We start from the raw sequence: 21,131 nt of genomic DNA, 5'->3' as shown, positions 1-21,131 counted from the left end.
CTGTATTTGCCCTGCCCAGAACAGGCCAGTCACCTCCTTCCTTCCAGACTCTATGCTTCTGTTAATGCAGCCTTGGCATTTAGCTGGCCACTCTCACAGGGACATGCCCGGACCTTGCCCTGAGCGGTTGCAGATATGAGGCAGGTACTCTCTTCATTTCATGGATGCAAAAGTGGAGGCACAGAGTGGTCAAGGGGCTGGCCCATGGTCTCAGCTATGAGTGGCAGAGCTGGGCTTTAAAGTCAGGCAGCCAGCTTCTAATCAGACGCTAAGCTTCATCCCCTTGAGGGCCAGGACTAGCATCAGGACTGGCCTTGGATGGGCCACTTCCTGCCCTTTACCCTGTGCCATAGCAGCTGGCACTGCTAACCCTGTGTCTCCCACTTGCCTACAAACAGTTGGGCTGGCAGGGGGCCGTCCCTCCGTCAACTCTCAGCCTGCTCAAGGCCAGCCTGCAGGTCCGGCCATTAGAGGACAGGAAAACAGGTAGACAAACAGCCTCCTGGCCCTGCCACCTGCCCCCAGGGCCACCCAGATGGGCTGCCTCGGCCTATGCGTCAACACCTGCCCCTCCCCTATCCTGCTGGCATTCCAGTCTGCGGGGCACTCATTCAGAGTCTGTTGCTTAGCAGGTGTGTGACCGAGGCACCTGCACAGCCTCCCTGAGCCTTGGTGTCCCCTGTGGAGATCTCACAGGGCTGCGGTGCAGGTCACGTGGGGCATGCACTGAGTCCCCTTGAGAGCCCACTGGGGCCTCCCCAGGTGGGCCCTGGATATCCCAGAGGGTGGGTTGTGTGACAGCATCTGAGGATCATATCCAGCCCTGCCATGCTTGTGGATTGAACAAACTCGCTTTCTGGGTCTCAGTGGCCCCATCTGTGAAATGGGCAGCACTAATGCTGTGCTGTCTGCCTTCTGGGGCAGTGAGGAGGATCATAGAGCCTGAGAGTGAGAGAAGCTTGGTGAACTGTATGGTGGGGTGCACAGGCGAGAAGGTCCCTGTTTTTACCGTGCCCAGCAGACAGAAGTAGCCTCTTAGTGGAGAGGTCTCCCCCTCAGGAGGGCCCCAGCCAGCTGGTTCAGAGGCTGAATCGGCAGAGCCTCTGTCCTCGGTTCATGCAGGCGCGGGGGCTTGGTGAGGCAGCCCTGACCTTGGCCTCTGGGTCCAGGGAGACGCACTCCCATGGAGCAGACAGCAGGGAACCGGGGCAGCAGGAAGGGCGAGAACAGATGGTGGGTGATGTTCCTGGGTTCAGGCCTGTTCCCCCGACCCCCTCCCTCCCTGACAACTGGAGCACCTTGAGGACAGGGACTGGCTGTCTTGCCTGGGTGTAGCGTCAGCAAAGGAAGTGTTTGTTGAGTGAGTAAGTGAGGGAGCTTTGCAGGTTTCCCGGGCAAGGGGTCCTGAGCAAATCCAGGGGAGTCAGGAAAGCCCAGGGGACACAGCGAAGGCTCGAGCTTGGACCTGGAGGGCGGGAGCTGTCACAGCCCCATCTCTGGACCTCCCCAGGAGGGGTTTGGATGTGGTGGGGCAGTGACCCTGCTCCCTGGTGTCTGCCACCTCCCGTGCTCTCTCCTGTGCTTTCCTGACGGCTGGGTCCCGAGGGCACTGGGACAAGGGTCCTGGGGGCAGGGGAGGGAGTCCAGCTGTCTGCCACGTGGCCTCAGCAGGCTCCACTTCCAGTCCCCTCCCCTGCCGCAGGCATTTAAGGTCTGAGAGGGGCCAGCTGGGAGCTGTTGAGGCCACCCCGGTGGCACCAGAGCCCTCTCAGGCAGAGGCAGACCCAGGGCCTCCCCACCACACCTTGTTCATGGATTTTGTTGCTGGAGCCATTGGAGGTAACAGACGGGATGGTGGGCTGTGCAGACACTGCTGCTCCTGGGGGTAGCACGAGGAGCTGAGGCCCAGGAAGGTGCTGGGCAGCAGGGGGGGCTTTGAGGAGACCCCCAGCTCCCAGGATCTGCCAGGACCTGGTGTGGGCCATGGGTGCCGGAAGCAGAGAGCAGGTTCCCGGGAGACTAAGGCCGGATGAGAGGTGCTGCAGGGCCTGGGGGGCTGCAATGGCCTGGGAGGCTCAGACAGGAGGCTGAGGGCAGGCTGGGGATGGGGCTGTGGTCCAGGCATGGAGGTCGCTCGGGAGGCAGTTAGGGAGGCTGGGAGTTCTTGGTGTGGAGAGGGGTGATTGAGTCACTGGAAGGGAAGGAAACCCCAGGAGAGGATCGAGAGGGCGGGGAGATGGGGAGGGAAGATGGGGCCTGGTCCTGCAGCAGGTACTGGAAGGGACGGGCAGAGGACAGTAAGGGACCTGGCGAGCTGGCTCCACCTGCCCCGCTGGCTGTGCGCGCCTGGCTGGGCCTCCGGAACCTGCTTCTCAGGCCAGACTCTGCTGGGGAAACCGTGTCCCTCCCGGGGAAGGGCTGCTGGTGAAAGACTGATTCAGGGAGATAACCAGGCCCTGGGACACGGGCTCAGCTCCATCCAGTGGGCTGTGGGGACTGTTTTGAGTGGGCACCCCGGCCTTCCTGGTCTTGTGAAACAGCAGTGGGTGGCGTCAGTACTTCTGGGAACAGCATGGGGGTTGGGAGAGCGGCCAAGCTCTGGGCCTGGGAGAAGGCAGGGTACCTGCCCCATTAACAGGCTTTCTTTTTCTTTTTTTTCCTTGAGATGGAGTCTTGTTTTGTCGCCTAGGCTGTAATGCAGTGGCGTGATCTTGGCTCACTGCAACCTCTGCCTCCTGGTTTCAAGTGATTCTCCTGCCTCAGCCTCCCAAGTAGCTGGGACTACAGACATGCACCACCATGTCTGGCTGATTTTTGGGTTTTTAGTAGAGGCCGGGTTTTACTGTGTTGGTCAGGCTGATCTCAAACTCCCGACCTCAAGTGATCTGCCCGCCTCAGCATCCCAAAATGTTGGGATTACAGGTGTGAGCCACTGCACCCGGCCTCCATTAGCAGGCTTTCTGAGCCCCAGCTAGGTGCGAGCCTGGGCCAGCCGCTCCTTTCCTCAGGGAAGTTACTGGACTTGCCTGAGGTCACACAGCTGGAAAGGGCTCCTGAGTCTGGCATCTTTCCTCCGAAGCCATGGGGAGGCCTAGGTAAAGGGCTCTCACTCTGTGCCTGGCCCCGGGTCATGGGGTGTCAGCCCTGGGCCATGTCCTTGGAGAACTCCAGTTCTGGAGGTGGTGGTGGCATACAACAGCAGCAAGGCCATATGACAAGGCCTCTGCTCAACATGTTCCAGGCACAGAGGCAGCCCAGAGTACAGAGGTCAGAGAGGGCTCCAGAGAGGAAGTGGTGTTGTGGCAGGGCTTTGATGGATGAGTAGGAGTTCGGTGAGGTGTGTGAGGTGTACGGGAGGGTTAAGAAGGGTCATTCTCTCCAAGCCACTTGGTCTTTCGCCTTACTTCATTTATTCGCTTCATTCTTTCATCCCGCATATTTACTGAGTCCTGGGCCACAGTAAACAGGGTACAGTCCCCATGTGCCTATTGTCTTCCATTGGCCTTTACCACTGACCCTCAGGGGAGAGAATGGTCCCCCCAGGGACCAGCCTGTTTCCTCTCTGACTTCCCTGTGTCAGTGCTGGGGCTTGGATGTTGAGGCCTGGCACCTGAAGCCTCTGTGCAAGGTGTGGAGTCCTGGCCCTTTCTCTTCCACACACACTTGTGATTCCTGGCAGTCCTGGCTCTTCACAAACCCTGGTGTGGGCTTGGGCTTCCCTCCTCCTGGCCTTTGCCCAGGCTGTGCCTCCCACTCCTTCCACCCATGCAGCCAAAACACAGTTACTGCCTAGCTCACAGGCAAACCCTCCACGGACTGACGGCTCGAGGGCAAGGTCTGCCTGGCTCAGAGACAGGGCCCAGCCAGGGTTGGATCAGACATTCTCTCAGAACATGATGCCCGTGGGGAGGCCGGGGCATGTCTTTGGCCCAAGGCAGCGAAGATGAGGCAATCCCAGGCCAGGACTCAGGGAAGGCGAACTCGCTTGCAAAGGGCAGAAGTCACTCGGACGTTCAGTTTCCTCATCTCTAAAACGAGGGTGCCCTCAGGGGATGAGGCCTGGTGCAGACCAGGAGGGCCAAATATGGGTCTGCCCTTGGGGGAGCCCAGTTGCTGTGCACCTGCTTCTTCTTCCCTGCAAGCGGGTTGAACTGCTCGCTGGCCCCGCTCTCCTCACCGTGGGCCTCTGCTTTCCTTCCAGGCGTCTGCGGTGTCGCTGTGGGCTACCCCCTGGACACGGTGAAGGTGTGGCAGCAGCCAGCCCCCCAACCATCCCAAGGCCCCTGCACCCATCCATGGCCAGAAGACTTTCCAGAATGCTAAACAGACCCACCCCTTTCCTGTTCAAATGCCTTCAATGGCTCCCCATAGCCCCTGGGACTATGTCAGTCCCACTTTCTCGCCTCTGCACCCCAGGTTTCTCATCTAACACAAGGCTCCCTGTCCCTGCTGGGCCCACAGTCCAGCATGGCTGGGACAATCAAGAAGGTGACTCTGCCCCTTCCCCAAGGCCTGCTGGCCTTGCCCTAGGCCTGGAGCTGCTCCTTCCTGAAGCTCACTTCTCCCGCAGGTCAGGATCCAGACGGAGCCAAAGTACACAGGCGTCTGGCACTGCGTCCGGGATACGTATCACCGAGAGCGTGTAGGTCTGGGGCCAGGGTGTGGGCAGGGAGACAGGGAGGGCATGCTGGGCCTGCCTCCACTGCCCAGCAGGTGATGCTGGGCTCCCCACTGGGTCTCAGCTCTCTCACCTTCCACATGGGAATGGTTCTGCCAATCTCAGGGGTTCCTCTGAGGACTGGAGCCAGGTCATCTGGCAGCTAGAGGGGCCTCAGAAGGAGGTTCCCACCTCCAGCAGAGAGGGTCTAGAGGTAGCGTTCAGGCCTTTGAAGGTCAGAGGAGGGACCCATGCACTGCATTTCTGTCTCCTTCAGGCCGGGTACCCCTTGAAGGCAGTATTGGGTGGAGTCTTCAGGGTCTAGCTCAGAGACTTGTCCAGAGGCAGCACTTGGTGACATTCTCCAAAGTGACATTCTCTTGGGCTTGGTGCAGGCCAGGCACTAGCTTGTGAAAGCAGTAGAGGCATAACATGCTGTTAATAGTTCATTATCAGGCCAGGTGCGGTGGCTCACGCCTGTAATCCCAGCACTTTGGGAGGCCGAGGCAGGTGGATCACCTGTGGTCAGGAGTTCGAGACCAGCCTTGCCACCCTGTCTCTACTGAAAATACAAAAATTAGCTGGAGGTGGTGAGCAGGCAGCTGCTCAGGAGGCTGAGGCAGGAGGATCGCTTGAACCTGGGAGGTGGAGGTTGCGGTGAACTGAGATCTTGCCACAGCACTCCAGCCAGGGCAACAGAGTGAGACCCTGTCTCAAAAAAAAAAAAAAAAAAAGTTCATCATCATCAAGCAGTGCGCTGGGTTTGGCCTGGTCCTCTGACTCTTCAGGTTCCCCTCCGTGACCTCCATCTTACAGCAGAGGAAACGGAGGCCCTGAGGCCGCGCATGACCTTCCCGAGGTCCAACAGCAGAGTGCAGAGCAGGGCTGAGTGTGGGCTCCCTCACTTGGCTCCTCCTTCTGGTGGGGCCCTGGCCTGACCTAGACCCTGTCTGCTAGGTGTGGGGCTTCTATCGTGGCCTCTCGCTTCCCGTGTGCACAGTGTCCCTGGTGTCCTCCGTGTCTTTCGGCACCTACCGCCACTGCCTGGCACACATCTGCCAGTTCCGGTACGGCAGCCCTGACGCCAAGCCCGCCAAGGCTGACATCGCACTCTCGGGATACGCCTCCGGCCTCGTCCGCGTGAGTAGGGGCAGCCAGGGTGGGGAAGGCCCAAGAGAGACTGCGGAATCTGCGAGGTTCTCCACCCTGGCAGGTGGGGAAACTGAGGCTTGATGAGGGCAGACACTGGAGGCCATGCATGGAGCCAGGGGCTGTGGGAGAGGAACTGGCATCCCGCCCAGGCTGGGCCCAGAACCCCTGAGCAGTACACAGACGAGGGGCTCACTGCTGTCCTGCCCAGCACGGCCCCCTGGGGAAGGGGGCTGTGACCAAAGGGACCCTCCCCGTCACGGTCAGAAGGTCACCTAGAAGCCACCATGGGGAGCTGAATAGGCAGGCCCCGGGCACTCATGGCTCCGGGCACAGAGATGCCTGAACACAGTCAGCTGTTGCTGGACGTGGGCATTTCTCCGTCCTCAACTGTGCGTGGAGCACCTGCAGTGCCCGCCTGCCCTCAGGGAGCCCTCGCTCCCGCAGTGGGGACAGACTTCTGCACACAGTGACAGCACAGAGCCAGCTGAAGCAGCCCAGTGGCTGAAGGCCTGGCCCAGGGCTCCAGATCACCAGGCCCAGCTCTCCGCTCTGACTCTCATGAGCTGAGCAACCTTGGGCAAGCAAGGGAGACTCTTGGCGCTTCTGTCTCTCCACCTGTAAGAGGCATGATGAGAATTTAGTGAGATCATGAGGGTAAAGCCCCCAGCACACATATGTGGAGTCCGACATGAATGAGTACCCACGAAGTGGCAGCCAGTATGTCTAGTGATTTTTCTTTTTTTTTTTTTGAGACAGAGTCTTGCTCGGTTGCTCAGGCCAGAGTTTAGTGGCACCATCTCGGCTCACTGCAACCTCTGCCTCCCAGGTTCAAGCAATTCTCCTGCCTCAGCCTCCTGAGTAGCTGGGACTACAGGCACCCACCACCACGCTCAGCTAATTTTTGTATTTTTAGTAGAGATGGGGTTTCACCCATATTGGCCAGGCTGGTTTCAAACTCCTGATCTCGTGATCCGCCTGCCTTGACCTCCCAAAGTACTGGGAGTACAGGCTTGAGCCGCTGCGCCCGGCCATGATATTATTTTATTGCTGATACATTATTAAATACGTTGTTGAACCTGGGTCACCGACATTTTCTTAGCACCTCCCAGGAGAAGCCCGGCAGCCTGGCGCCTGGGAGAGATGTGGCTGCCGAGGAAGCATGAGCTTTGGCCTTGGGTGGGCAGAGCAGGCTTTGGACCCCGTGGCCCCCCAGCTCTGGGCCAGCCTGCAGGGTCTCGGGGCCCAACCTCCTGAGGTCACCGTGGGCAACATGAGGCCGTGGGAGGCCAGGTCCAGGCTGTGGGCGGAGCCACAGGTGGGGCCGTGGGAGGCCGGTCCAGGCTGTGGGCGGAGCCACAGGTGGGTCCGTGGGGGGCCGGTCCAGGCTGTGGGCGGAGCCACAGGTGGCTGACCCCTGCCTCCTTCTCTGTTCCAGGTGTTCCTGACGTCGCCCACTGAGGTGGCCAAAGTCCGCCTGCAGACACAGACACAGGCACAGGCACAGAAGCAGCAGCGGCGGCTCTCGGCCTCGGGGCCCTCGGCTGTGCCCCCCGTGTGTCCTGCGCCCCCAGCCTGCCCAGAGCCCAAGTACCGCGGGCCGCTTCACTGCCTGGCCACAGTAGCCCGCGAGGAGGGGCTGCGCGGCCTCTACAAGGGCAGCTCGGCCCTGCTGTTACGGGAGGGCCACTCCTTTGCCACCTACTTCCTTTCCTACGCCATCCTCTGTGAGCGGCTCAGCCCCGCTGGCCACAGCCAGCCAGGTGAGCAGGGGCTGGAACCTGGCAGGGCGGGGAGCCCAGCAGGATGAGGAGGCCAAGGTGAGGTCTTGCTGCCCGCCAGTACCCGAGTGGGGGCTTGAACTCGGCTTCCTGCCTCCCAGGGTGGGCTCCTCAGTTCCCCCAACACCAAGAGTCAGGACAGACTTGCTGTGTCAGAGTCAGCGTGTGGCTGTGGACAAGTTCCCTTCCCCTCTCCCAAGCCACTTGCAAATGAGGATGGGCCGGAAGAGTGAGTCCAGGGCACACTGCCCTGGGCGCCCCGATCAGGCTCCCAGTCAAGGCACTGTGGTCTCTCTGCAGATGTTCTGGGCGTGCTGGTGGCTGGGGGCTGTGCGGGAGTCCTGGCCTGGGCTGTGGCCACCCCCATGGACGTGATCAAGTCGAGACTGCAGGCAGACGGGCAGGGCCAGAGGCGCTACCGGGGCCTCCTGCACTGTATGGTGACCAGCGTGCGGGAGGAGGGACCCCGGGTCCTTTTCAAGGGGCTGGTGCTCAACTGCTGCCGCGCCTTCCCTGTCAACATGGTGGTCTTTGTCGCCTATGAGGCGGTGCTGAGGCTCACCCAGGGTCTGCTCACATAGCTGGTCCCCACGCCCAGCGGCCCACCCGCCGGCAGCTGCTGGAGGTTGTAGTGGCTGGAGGAGGCAAGGGGTAGTGTGGCTGGGGTTGGGACCCCACAGGGCCGTTGCCCAGGAAAACGAGGAGCCTCCCTGCAGTGAGTCGGCAGAGGCCTGAGCTTGCCCTGCCCAGCTACTGACCTCAGGTGGAGGGGCCCGCCGGCCATCAGCCAGGGCTGTCCTGGGGTGGCAGGAGCCAGGGAGGAGGGGGCCTCTTTGATGAGGGCGTGTGTCACATGGAGTCAGTTGTTCATCCCAGCTTCCCCGTGGCCCCCGCCTCCCACGTCTTTGGAGCAAACTTCTGGGGAGTCAGGCGTGTGCTCAGCCAACCTCTGTCCCATTCCCAGACCCTTGTCCCCACCACTGTTCTTGTCTTCATGAGCTGTCCCTTACAGGCAGGGGCTTCCCACAGGCTGGGGGCCTTGGGGCAGGGAGCATGAGCTGGGCTGGCCCACGATGACTGACGGCTCCCGGCCCGGCTTGTTCCCCACAGCAGGCTGCTCCCAGGGGTGCTGCCGGGACTGCTATGCCCACCTGGCAGGGGCCCGGGGTGGCCGTCCTCACCCGGTTAGGGAATTTGGGGTGAGGTTCCTCAGGAGCCCACACTCTGCCTGTGGATGCTGCAAAGACCCCAAAGACGCTGCAAAGACCCCAAAGATGCTGCAAAGACCCCAAAGACACTGCAAAGACCCCAAAGACTCTGTTGGGAACTGTTGTCAATAAAATGTTTCTGAGGATGTTCAGGGCTATGGCTCCATGGCCATGGGCTGACCGTTCCCTGCCCCCAGCAGGTTTGCACCCTGTGAGGCCTGCCCACCTATCCTGGGAGGTGCAGGGCCCTGGTCCTGTCCTGCTCCCTTCCTGCTGGACGAGCCCCCTCCAAACCCAAGCTGCCAGTGCTCACACTGTGCAGATGGGCACACTGAAACACCGCCTGGCACTCTGGCGGGCTCCACCCTCTCAGCCTTCTGGGTTGTGGGGCCTGGCCTATGGTGGAGTCCTGCTGCAGGGGGCTGTTTAGCAGGGCACTTGCTCTCCTCACCACCTCATTCCAAACCCACCCGCTTTCTGAGTGAAAGCTAGTTCCAGCCAGGCCCTCCCACCCACCCTGTGAGCCAACCCTCCAGAGGGGGGTGCTCGTGGGAGGGTGCTGGGCACCTTGCACAGCTCACCACAGCCACCGGATGCCAGGCGAGCAGGCAGCTCCAAGAGGGAGGGGGCCTTGCCTGCAGTCACGCATCAGGAGGGGTGGGTGGACTGGAGCCCGCGCTTCTGAGGCTCCAGCACCCTCCTCCTGGCATCATGTGGCTTCCACTGATGGGGGCTATCAGGGGCTAGGGCTGGCAGGTCCACTGATGGGGGCTAGCAGGGGCTAGGGCTGGCAGGTCCAGTGTGAAGCCGTCGGGTCTCCACCATAGCAGCCCTCTGGCGGGGCTGGAGGCCACCTGCATTGACTATAGTCACTCATGGACACCGACCTTGACTGTGTGCACTGAACGCTGTCCTCTGTTCTGCCTAACAGAACTTTTCTGCTCCCAGAATAAGCGGTGGATCCCCCTTCCTGGGTCTGCTCCTGTTATGCCAGTCCCCATTATGTGTGGTGCTGTGGACACCTGATCTGATGCCCTGTGCCTTGTGCCAGCAACACCCTCCCTCCGCTCTGCCTGGCTGGCTCCACACCCCAGGCGCCACCTCCTCCAGGAAGCTCTCCCTGCCTGACCACTGGGATGCTCCCAAGTATCTCCTGCTCTGCTCCCGTGGGGACCTAGTTGGGTGTGTGGTCACTCTTCTGCCTCTCCCCAGCCACAAGAGCCTGCGAGCTGCGCAAGGACTCCATCTAGCTCCAGGGCTGCTGTACAGTAGCGGGTGTGGGATGAGTGAGTGAGTGAGTGAGTGAGTGAATGGATAAGTCCTGCAGTAGAATCCAGGAAGTGCATCCAGCTTAGGAGTCGCAGAGGCTGAGATGCTGTGTCCAAATGCTGGGAAAGGACAGGTGCTAACCGGTTTCCATCGTTCATCAAACACCGACCCTGGGACAATTTTTGTTGAGAAGACCCCACCTGTTCGGCCTTGGCAGGAGGGTTCCTGGCAGCACTCCTGGCCCAGCTCTGGCAGTGGCTGCCCTCTGGGAGGTGGGGGCCTTTGGCTCTCCCTGAGCCTGTGTCACTGAGCAGCTGGCTCTGCCTGTCACTGGGGAGGGGGTTTGCAGGAAGGGCCTCTGTCCTCACTGTCTTTACAACCTCTATGGTAATGACCAGAGAGTCCTGGGCCTCAAGGCTCAGCCAGTGTGACCCTGGGGAGGGCACAGCTGCTGGTGCTGCAGGCGGGCACTGGGGGCCAGAGGCAGGCCTGTTGCTTGCCGAGTGCTGTCCTGGAGCAGCGAGCTGTTCCACTGCCACCCATGTGCTCAGCCACCCTCCTTCCTGGCCCTGCTTCCCCACCCAGTGCTGTTTTGTGTGCTTCTCAGGCCCCATCTCCTTTCAGGCAGGCTCAGCTGGTCTCTCCTCCAGGCTGGGGGCCACGGGGCAGAGAGGCTGAGCTGGGCCGGCCCCACATCTGTCTGCCAGGTGGACATCACCAGCTGGAGTAGGAGTGCTCTTCTGGCCTACGGCAGAGCCTACGGCACCACGGTGGTGCTGGCACCCAGCCTCATGCCTCATCCCCAAACACCCATGGGGCCACTGCAACCTGTCCATCCTAATCCAGACATGCCGGTGTCTTTCAGGGAACATTTCTCTCAGAAACCACTGTTTTTTAGCAAAATGGGGGAGGTTTGAAGGACATGCAGCTCCCCTGTGTCCTGACCAGCAGTGGCCTTGGACAAGTCACCTGAGTACTGGACCCAGGGCACCCCTCCTAAGACCCTAAACAAGAGGCATCACTGCTTTTTACAGGGGAGGAGATGGAGGTCCTGGGAGGCTAAGTGACCTGGCCAGAGTCACACAGCCGGTGAGGGGAGAAGCTGGTCGGTGTTGGCTCACTCCTCCCTGGGGCCAGGGTCTCACCAGGGCCCTGCCAATAGATGCTCTGGCTGGGTGGACAATGATAGCAGCGGCTGTTACTGACGTCACTTGTCACCCCTCACTGCACTTGCATCACAGGTGCAGTAGAGCTACAAGGAGTCATATTAGTTGCCCAGGGCAACAGGCTAGTGAGCTACATGGCCTCTGTGGGTGGCTCACCCCCACTGGCCATAGCCAGCCAGGTGAGCAGGGGAGGGCAGGGGAGGGGCCCAGCTCAGCAGGAGTTGAGACAGGGAGAGGAGGCCTAGGTGAGGTCATGGTGCACATGGGTACCTGAGTGGGACTCGAGCCCAGGCCTCCAGCCTCCCAAGAGTCAGGACAGACTCGCTGTGCCAGAGTCACCCTATGGTCTTGGACAAGTCATGTTCTCCTCTCCTAAGCCTCAGCTTCCCCACCTGCAAAATGAGGATGAGCCGGTAGAATGAGCCCAGGGCTCCCTTGCAGCTCGGCGCCTGCCCTGGGCCTCATGTGAACGGGGCCCGGCCTGGCTCCCAGCCTGTGCTCCCTGTCACTACACAGCACCACCAAGTACCCCATGGCCAGCCCCTCCTCTGAAAAGCGAGGACAACCTCTGCTTGCGTTCTCCATCAGCTGCTGGAAATGAGAATGTGGTGTTCTGAGAGTGAGCCCGCACTCGGATGCTGCTACGGGCTCTCCCAGCACAAGCCCATTCCTGGGAGCTGTGACACAACACCACGGGGTTCCCGGGACTGTGCACTTTCATCCCCAAATTTTGACTCCAGCAGACTCAAGGTCATACACAGAAGGGTGAGGGGAGGGGTCTCTGCTCCCTCCTCAGACCTCCCAGACAGAGCACAATGACAAGAGCAGGAGCCAAGGAAGTTTATTTACTCTACTGGGTGACAGGAGGGCAGAGTGCTCCAGAGGAGACCCAGATACATCAACCAAGGGCTTCCCTGAGATTTGGCTTTGCTTTTCCAGACCTGCTCACGGTGCGTGATGAAATGAGGCCTGCCTAGACACCCGTGAGGGCCTCGAGGGCTGCTGCCTCAACTTTCTCCCTAGCTAAGTCCACCCGTCGAGGGACACAGCCAGGGCCCTGCTCTGTGCTGACTTTCACTGTAGCCAAGGGTCAAAACGAAGCATCTGCAAAGGCCAGGACTCCTTGGCATCGGACACAGTCAGGGGAAAAGCCACCCTGATTCTGCAGGACAGAGGGTCTAGGGTCATTTGGCGGGGGAAAACTGGTATGCCAAGGGAAGCGAGCTGATTTCCGGGGTGGAATACATGCATGGTCTGGAGCTCAGTAAACTGGACAGTTTCACCCCCAAGGCTCAATTAATCAGAATTGCCCAACTCTGTTCAATCTTCATTGTTAAAAGCAGCTTTAAAGCTGGGTGATTTCTTAGTCAAATGTCTAGCAAAGCTTTTACTTACCAATTTCTTTTGGGAGGGGGTGTGGGCTGAAATACATCTTGTGCTCCATAAACCTCCCCACATCGATGTTTCAAAGCACTTTCTAGGTTACAATAATGACATTTCAATTCCATATATGCATACATAGAATATATATTTTTAAACAGAGTGGGTCTTAAGAGTATACTTGGAACCCTCGGAGTCCTCCACGGACCAGAACAGGGTGGCCCATGGACTTCCAGACAAAAGGCTCCACTCTTTGGGGCTGCTCCGGGGAGAGACTCACAGCCTTACTTCTCTATCTGACCATGCAATGTTAGCCAGCACCAATCACCCACAATGCTTTGCCCATAAGAGACGGAAATAATGGAAGTCACAGGAAGAAACAGTATTGGTAACATACACAGGCTTACAGAGACCAGGCCCAATAATAATCATGAGACAGAAGCCTACGGGTGGCGGTGCTTTGACTGGGCTGGGATTATTGATACATCACTTCTTTTATAAGCATATGTAAAATGAGTGCTACTGAAAGTCGAAGGACAGCTCCCGGGGAGTCATGAACTTTTTTGCTATCTCGTCCGTGACCTCCTTGCGCCGGGCCTGGTGCTCTGCGATCAAGGGCTGGAGAACCTCTATGAGTACCTTCTTGAGCTCACCGGTGAGCATGGCTCCGCTGCTGTAATCCTGCCCGGAGGGAGACAGCCACGTGAGAGATGGTTCCACGTGTCCTGAGCGGCTCCATCCTGCCTTGGGCACCAGCTCAGCCCACACCACCCAAGAAGAGGCTGGCACGTGGGTGGCACTCAGAAGTGAGATGTGTTGTTACCACAGCAATAACCTATCCCTTCAGCTACACTTTTCCTAAGACGGCTGGAAACCTGGCTCTGACGGCAGCCATGACTTGGTCTCTCACAGTGAAAGGGACAATGGGGAGGGCAGTTCCCACCTACCGACGCTGGGGCCGTTCCCCCAGGCACTAAACAACAATCCCTGGCAGCCCTACGGCTTCTGTAAAATCTTGCTAATTTTTTTTTTTTTGAGATGGAGTCTCGCTCTGTTGCCAGGTCAGAGTGTAGTGGCGTGATCTCGGCTCACTGGAACCTCTGCCTCCCAGGTTCAAGTGATTCTCCTGCCTCAGCCTCCTGAGTTGCTGGGATTACAGGTGCCCGCCACCATGCCTGGCTAATTTTTGTATTTTTAGTAGAGATGGGGGTTTCACCATATTGGCCAGGCTGGTCTCAAACTCCTGACCTTGTGATCTACCCGCCTTGGCCTCCCAAAGTGCTAGGATTACAGGCGTGAGCCACCGCAACTGGCCAAATTTTGCTGATTTTTTCTCTTTTTCTGATTGTAATGCAGGCTCATTAAGGAAATTTAATAAAGTACCCAAACCACAAAGCTGCAGCAAAGTAAAGAAAAATCACCTACAAATTGCCCACCTAAACAGTGCCCAGAGGTGGGGTCTGCCACTAACATTTGGTGAATTTTTTTACATTTCTTTTCATGTGCATTTCATAGTTAAACATAGTTAACTCCTCCCTGAGTTTTCATTTGGTATCCTTTTTTCACTATCATAGGCATATTTTTCTGTGTCACTAAAATTTTTTTTTTTTTTTTAAAGAAATGAGGGTCTTGGCTGGATGTGGTGGCTCACACCTGTAATCCCAGCACTTTGGGAGGCCGAGGCGGGCAGATCACAAGGTCAGGAGATTGAGACCATCCTGGCTAACACGGTGAAACCCCGTCTCTACTAAAAATACAATTTAGCCGGGTATGGTGTCGGGAGCCTGTAGTCCCAGCTACTCGGGAGGCTAAGGCAGGAGAATGGCATGAACCTGGGAGGCAGAGCTTGCAGTGAGCCGAGATCGTGCCACTGCACTCCAGCCTGGGCGACAGACAGAGCAAGACTCCGTCTCAAAAAAAAAAAAAAAAAAAAAAAAAAGAGGGTCTTACTATGTTGCCCAGGCTGGATTTGAACTCCTGGTCTCAAGGGAGCCTCCTGTCTCAGCTTCCCAAGTAGCAGGGACTACACATGTGTGCCACCTTGCTCTGCATATGAACACTCTTAAAAGAGTTCATGCCTGCATAATAATCCACCCTGTAACAATTCTAATTTATTTAACATTTCCTCTGTTGTATCAAGCCTGTGTTGAACTTTTTGCTATTATCATTTTTAACATCTTTGTGTGGAAAGCTTTCTCTTATTCAGGATTATTTCCTTGGAAAAAAATCTAAGAATGAGAAAACCTGAGGAGAAGCTCTGAACATTTTTGGGCTCTTTGTACCCATTACCAAACTGCTTACGAGGCTGTGCCGATAAACACTCTGCTCACATGAGTGCGCCTTGAAGCGTCTGCTTCACAATCACTGAAAACAGTCAATGGCAACACAAAAGCTCCTACTGATTCTGTACTGAACTGTCTTAGCTTTGATCACGTTAACTTACATTTCTCTGATGACTCATAAAGCAAGACTGTTTTGTGTGACTCCCAAATGAATAGTAATTTGTATCTGCTCTTTCGTGATTTGTTCATGAGACTTCTGAGCCCAGGTCTAAAAACCACGAGGGCGACTCTACTCAGTTTTCACCTTGTTTCAGTTGAGCACTTCCGACCAACCCTTCATGCCTGGCTGTTGGAGCCTTCCAGGCCCCATGGGCAGGCGTGGCTGGCTGGAGGCAGCTGTGGGCCCTTGGGGCTCCCTGCTCACCTTCCTGATCTGCTCGAGCTTGTCGTCGTCCTCGAGGAAGAAGGTCAGGTACATGAAAGACACGTCCACATCACAGTTGCCCCCAAACTGCCTGTGCTCCTCGATGGTGTCTCTCCCTCCAGAAAATGCATGCTTATTGACCTGCACCAGAAGAGGACACAAATGCACTCGTCAGTCCTGCCCATCCTGTGCCTGGACGCTGGCTAGAAGCCCAAGTGCGGAAGTCAAAGGTGTGAGCGCTGTCAGATTCTGGACCAGAGAAAGGTCAAGGCGCACAGCTGGTGGGGGACCCACTGCTGTTCTTCCTGTGAGGCTTGGGTGTGAGCTGCCATGGGGCTCACTGCAGGAGAGGTGGGGCCAGATGAGCTTTGAACTCCCTCATCCTCAGAGACACAGGAGAATAGAGTTGGGAAAGCAAAGGCACTGATTGAACTGAAACCTGGGGGAGACAAGTGCCTCAGGTGACAAACTTCAGAGAAAGGATGGGTAAGGCTGGACACAGTGGCTTGTGTCAGTAATCTCAGCATTTTGGGAGGTTGAGGGGGGAGGATCAATTGAGGCCAGGAGGTCAATACCAGTCTGGGTAACTTAGTGAGCCCCGCCCTCCGGAAAAAAAAAAAAAAGGAATAGCTGGTGTGCTGATGTGCGCTTGTAGCCCTAGCTACTCGGGAGGCTGAGGTGGAAGGATCGCTCAAACTCAGGAGTTTGAGGTTATAGTGGACTATGATTGCACCACTGCACTCTAGCCTGGTTGACAGAGCAAGACCTTGTTTCTAAAATAATAAAAACTAAAAAAATAAATAAATAAAAAAGGATGAGTAAGTCATCCTCAGAGTAAGGGAGATGGCAGGAAGGGCAGCCTCTCTTAGGGATAGGTACTGCAGTGTTAACGGGGACAGGGAAGCAGTGGCCAGCCTCCCACAGAAAGCAGAACAAGAAGGCACAGGCAGGGTAAGGCAGTAAGGGAAGGCAAACCCACGGGAACTGCGCGGGTAGAGGGGCCTGCAGGCAGGTCTCCACTTACAAGCAGGCAACGCTGTCAGAGCTGAAAAACTCAGAAACGCAATGCCTTTTAGGAATTGTTGAAGATAATCACGGAGTAATTAGGGCTACTAAAAGCCAGAAAAAATAGGCAAAACTCCTTCCAACATTCTTTCAGTGAGCATCTGAGAAACCTCCAATGCACAAATGTCACCCTCATTTTTTTGTTTTGGATAGGATCTCTAGACTATTGCCCAGGCTGGAGTGCAGTAGCGCGATCACGGCTCACTGCAGCCTTGACCTCCTGGTCTCAGGTTACCTTCCTGCCTCAGCCTCTTGAGTAGCTAGGAGTACAGGTGTGTGCCACCAGCCTGGCTAATTTTTTGGTATTTTTTGTAGAGGCCGGGTTTTGTCGTCTAGGCCAGTCTGGTCTTGAACTCCTGGGCTCAAGTGATCTGCCTGCCTTGGCATCCCGAAGTGCTGGGATTACTGTGCCACGAGTCACTGTGCTCGGCCCCTTAACTTTTTTTTTTGCCACCATGCCCGGCTAATTTTGTATTTTTAGTAGAGACAGGGTTTCACCATGTTGGCCAGGATGGTCTCAAACTCCTGACCCCAGGTGATTCACCTGCTTGGCCTCCCAAAGTGCTGGGATTGCAGGAGTGAGCCACTGTGCCCAGCCTTAACATTTTTTTTTATGGGAAAAAGCGTAGGCAGAGTCAATAAATTCTAAGTTGTTATGTTTATTAAGTCTCCTCAAAAGAATTCCAGAGTAGCTGGGCACGGTGGCTCACACCTGTAATCCCAGCACTTTGGGAGGCGAGGCAAGCGGATCACCTGAGGTCGGGAGTTTGAGACCAGCCTGACCAACATGGAGAAACCCCGTCTCTACTAAAAACACAAAATTAGCAGGGCATGGTGGCGCAGGCCTGTTATCCCAGCTACTCGGGAGGCTGAGGTAGGAGAAGAGAATTGCTTGAACACAGGAGGTGGAAGTTATGGTTAGCCGAGATTGTGCCTTTGCACTCCAGCCTGGGCAACAAGAGCAAAACTCCATCACTCACACACACACACACACACACACACACACACACACACACACACACACACACATTCCAGAGCAGATTCCTAACTAGATAAGTTGGGATTGTGCAAAAGGAGGAGACGAGTGTTGGGGCAAAGGTGCCAGTCTCCATCGTGGCAGGGCACTGCTGAGAGGCTGGGCAGGGAAAGCAGTAGTCACGCGAGAGGCTCAGGCAAGGCCCATGCGAGGGGCTGGCGCTGTGCGGCTGGCTGGTGGGCAGGCCTGGGGGGCTGAAAGAAAAAAGCTAACGAATGGGAAGTTTACCTTCCCTTTCCTAAAAAAAAAAAAAAAGAAAAAAAAAAAAAGAAAAAAAAAAAGAAAAAAAAAGTTATAAAACCAAAAACCATGGAAAATACTAATAAACAGGAGGAAGAAAAAACCACCTAGTAGTGGTGTCTCCTAGCATTTAAGTGCCTGATGGAGTCACTGCTGTGTGGTGGCCACTGCCCTCCCTGCTGGGCCTTGGAGAAGAAGCTCCAGTGTCAGGAAGAAAGTCTGAGAACACAGGTCCTGGGCTCCAGGGGCAGTTTGAAGAGGGTATTGAAAGGCCAGTTCCCAGCCCTTTATCTGAGAGGAGAACAAGGAAACTGGTGTCTGCTGCATGTTTTTCAAGATGCGCTGGCATCACCACCACCTGCACACTCCCCCTCCCCAGGCGAAGCCCCTTGTTCCATGGTAGGCACACAGCAGATGTGCCATCCATGTTGGCTGTTAGGGTTGTGACATGTATTTTATCCCCAACAACCCAATGACCTCTGTAGTGCTTTCGCCATCGTACAGGTGAAGGAAATCAGGCCCAGAGTGTCAGGAACCTGCCATATGTGACAGGGACTGGCAGGACCAGGCTGGCTCCTGGGACACCAGGCTTCCAGGTGGAGCTCGAGAACTGAGTGGCTCAGTTCTGCCTCCTCGATGTGACCGGTCCTCAGTAATGCAGGAAGCAGCCTACCAGGCCTGACTTACAGGAAAACAGATGGAGGGACGACTTGGGGGTGGGTACGAAGCATTGCTGCCAGCAACTAAGATGATGGAAGCGGGTGACCAGTGCGACTCTGTGCGACAGGAAATGATGCTCAGTGGACACGGCCAGCTAGGGTGGTAGTTGGGATGCAGTTAGATCACACAGGCTGACTCTGTGCAGGTGGCAGGTACTCACTCAGCAAAGCCACTTGAATCGTCAGCACTGTGCTACTATTTTACTTTTTTTAGTTTTAGAGATGGGGCCTTGCTGTGCCACCCCAGCTGGGGTGCAGTGGCTATTCACAGGCACAACAGTAGCTCACTGCAGCCTTGAATCCCTGGGCTCAAGCCATCCTCCTGAGTAGCCGGGACTACAGGCACATGCCACTACCCTGCCTGAACCTGTTATTTTTAGGAGGAGGCTGGAGCAGATGTGCCCTCTTCTCTAGTGTGGAGATTCTGATTTTGGAGCCGAAGTCAGGCTTGGGGATTTAGAGTGAGGGCCTGGCGGGACGCTGTTCTGCCCCACAAGAAGCCTGCAGGCCCAGTGACTGTCTGTAGGCCTCTGTGTTTCCTGACCTCACGCTAACTGCTCACCTCGAGGGCTCTGCTGGTCCCTAAGTGAATGATAAATGTCCCAGATCCATAAACAAGTTTTTCTCTTCTTTTTGTTTTTTGAGCCAGAGTCTCGCTCTATTGCCCAGGCTGGAGTACAGTGGTGTGATCTCGGCTCACTGCAACCTGCGTCTTCCAAGGTCAAGCAATTCTCCTGCCTCAGCCTCCCGAGTAGCTGGGATTACAGGTGCCTGCCAAATTTTTGTATTTTTAGTAGAGACAGCGGTTTCACCATGTTGGCCAGGCTGGTCTCAAACTCCTGACCTCAGGTAATCCCCCTTGCCTCGGCCTCCCAAAGTGCTGGAATTATAGGTGTGAGTCACTGCACCTGGCCATAAACAACTTCTCAGAAGCAAAATCGAACAGCAGACTTTTCCAGTGGCACTTCCCTGCCCATTCTGCACCCTGTGCTCTGGAAGTTTTGGCTAGAAGTGAAAGGGAAAGAAAAGTCTCCAATTATACCAGCTTCCAACTGAGTGGGAAGAGTTGGTGGAGGCCACGTCTTAGGAAGTTTTGATATGAAAGACTTCCCCATTGTTAACCAGAACCTGCCTGGGACTTTCCAGAGGGTCAGAGGCAGTGACTCAGAGGGCATGACACGCCTCAAATACAGTTCCCAGCATTTCCACTGCAATCTTCAAGCCTGCAAACACATACTTAATTCCAAAGAAAATGTCAACTGCTATGTGTAACAGTGAGGGCAATTAAATATACACTGCCAGGTGAGGAACCAGGCAACAGAACTGGGGCCATGCAAAATAAGGAAGCTCAAACTAACTTCTCCTTTTAGTTTTTCCAGTGATTTGTCAAATGTTTGCTGAATGCCTGCTGCATGCATCCCTCCTGGGGCCAGCAGGACTGTCCCGTGGAGGGACTCTTCTCAATTCTGTGTCTCTCAGTGAGAACACTCTCTGGGAGAAAACCAGCTTCTAACCCCTGCTTGGCTGCTCATGGTCAGGACAGGAGTGCTGCTGATTCCTGGTGGTGGACACTTGGTCAAGTGGCTGGGCTTCTCTAAGCCTCATCAACTCATCTTTAAAGGGAATAGCACCACCACCTCCCAGTGAGAATGAAACAGGAGAAAACATAAATAAGGCACCGGGTCCAGCCCCTGGAACACAGCTGATGATCAGAAATATACACAAATCTTTTCCATTGTTTAATAACATCCACAGTAATTGTAACTTTAAGGAAATTGCCATGACTTTGCTTCCAGAACAGTGCTGGTAAGAAAAGCAGAAAAGGAAAAAAAAAAAAATTCAAAGTTTTACCTAAATGAAAGGACACAAAACAAATTCACCTGATTCATGTGGGAAGGACAGGCTGCCTTGAGTTCTGCAGGGAGCATAGTTGGCACTCCTGGAGTTCAGCATTGCTACGGTGGCTGAGGCCCAAAGCACTGTGCAGTGGTGTGTGTGTGCATGTGCCCCCCAGGGCATGTTTCTACTCCCACTGATTGCCCTCTGCCCGGGCCACTGCTCACCTTGGTTTTGATCTGCTTTGCCGTGTCAGTGAGGAAGATGGAGGAGTTGGGGTCACTGGCACTCATTTTGGTCTGGGCGCCCTGCAGCGCAGGGAAGAAGGTGGAGTGCAGCAGGGCTGGTTTAGGATAGCCGATCCTGGGGGCGACGTCCCTTGTCATTCTAAAGTAAGGATCCTGTGGGGGAGAGTAAGGACTCTGATGAGGGCGGTTGGAAAACATGCCAGCTTTCAGCTGTGAGCAGTCCCTCTGAGCATCTTCACAGAAGGCTCTCATGCTTCCAGCTAAAGAAATTCACTCCCTCCTCCCCTTCATATCTTTTCCTTTTTTTATTTTGCTTTCAGTTCTGGGATACATGTACAGAACACACAGGTTTGTTACATAGGTATACATGTGCCATGGTGGTTTGCTGCGCCCATCAACCCATCATCTAGGTTTTAAGCCCCGTGTGCATTAGGTATTTGTCCTAATGCTCTCCCTTCCCTTGCCCCCCACCCCCCAACTTTCTTTCCTTTTTTTTGAGACAGAGTCTTGCTCTGTCGCCCAGGCTGGAGTGCAGTGATGCGCTCTCGCTGCAACCTCTGTCTCTGGGGTTCCAGTGAGGTGAGCAGCTGGGATTACATGTGCCTGCCACCACACCTGGCTAAATTTTATATTTTTAGTAGAGATGAGGTTTTGCCATGTTGGCCAGGCTG

General features: G+C 55.9%; 2 protein-coding genes across 2 annotated transcripts in view; one reads left to right on the top strand and one right to left on the bottom strand.

Annotated features, from left to right (window-relative positions):
- Positions 1-1,762: 1,762 nt before the first annotated feature.
- On the top strand, positions 1,763-8,564 carry SLC25A47 (solute carrier family 25 member 47). Its single transcript, XM_023205627.1, has 6 exons — positions 1,763-1,839; positions 4,202-4,245; positions 4,571-4,642; positions 5,615-5,797; positions 7,245-7,569; positions 7,888-8,564. Exons 1-6 carry the CDS (start codon positions 1,812-1,814, stop codon positions 8,166-8,168), a joined length of 933 nt encoding a protein of 310 aa, XP_023061395.1. The 5' UTR covers positions 1,763-1,811; the 3' UTR covers positions 8,169-8,564.
- Positions 8,565-12,053: 3,489 nt separating this feature from the next.
- Positions 12,054-21,131, bottom strand: part of WARS1 (tryptophanyl-tRNA synthetase 1) — a 42,933-nt gene continuing 33,855 nt past the window's right edge. The window contains exons 8-10 of the mRNA XM_026455088.1: positions 20,440-20,720; positions 15,317-15,457; positions 12,054-13,291 (exon numbers count right to left, since the gene is read on the bottom strand). Coding sequence (XP_026310873.1) covers positions 13,130-13,291; positions 15,317-15,457; positions 20,440-20,720 — 584 coding nt within the window. The 3' untranslated portion in view covers positions 12,054-13,129. The remainder of the gene's footprint in view (positions 13,292-15,316; positions 15,458-20,439; positions 20,721-21,131) is intronic.

Source organism: Piliocolobus tephrosceles, chromosome 6, assembly GCF_002776525.5.
Source record: "Piliocolobus tephrosceles isolate RC106 chromosome 6, ASM277652v3, whole genome shotgun sequence".
Classification (NCBI taxonomy): Eukaryota; Metazoa; Chordata; class Mammalia; order Primates; family Cercopithecidae; genus Piliocolobus; species Piliocolobus tephrosceles.
The sequence above is the reverse complement of the archived record's forward strand: the minus strand, read 5'-3'. Positions and strand labels throughout refer to the sequence as shown.

Excerpts from the sequence above, each read along its gene's own strand:
- SLC25A47 (XM_023205627.1), top strand. The coding sequence starts at position 1,812 with ATGGATTTTGTTGCTGGAGCCATTGGAG. Across the intron at positions 4,246-4,570 it reads ACCCCCTGGACACGGTGAAG|GTCAGGATCCAGACGGAGCC; the intron begins GTGTGGCAGCAG and ends CTTCTCCCGCAG. Across the intron at positions 4,643-5,614 it reads ATACGTATCACCGAGAGCGT|GTGTGGGGCTTCTATCGTGG; the intron begins GTAGGTCTGGGG and ends CCTGTCTGCTAG.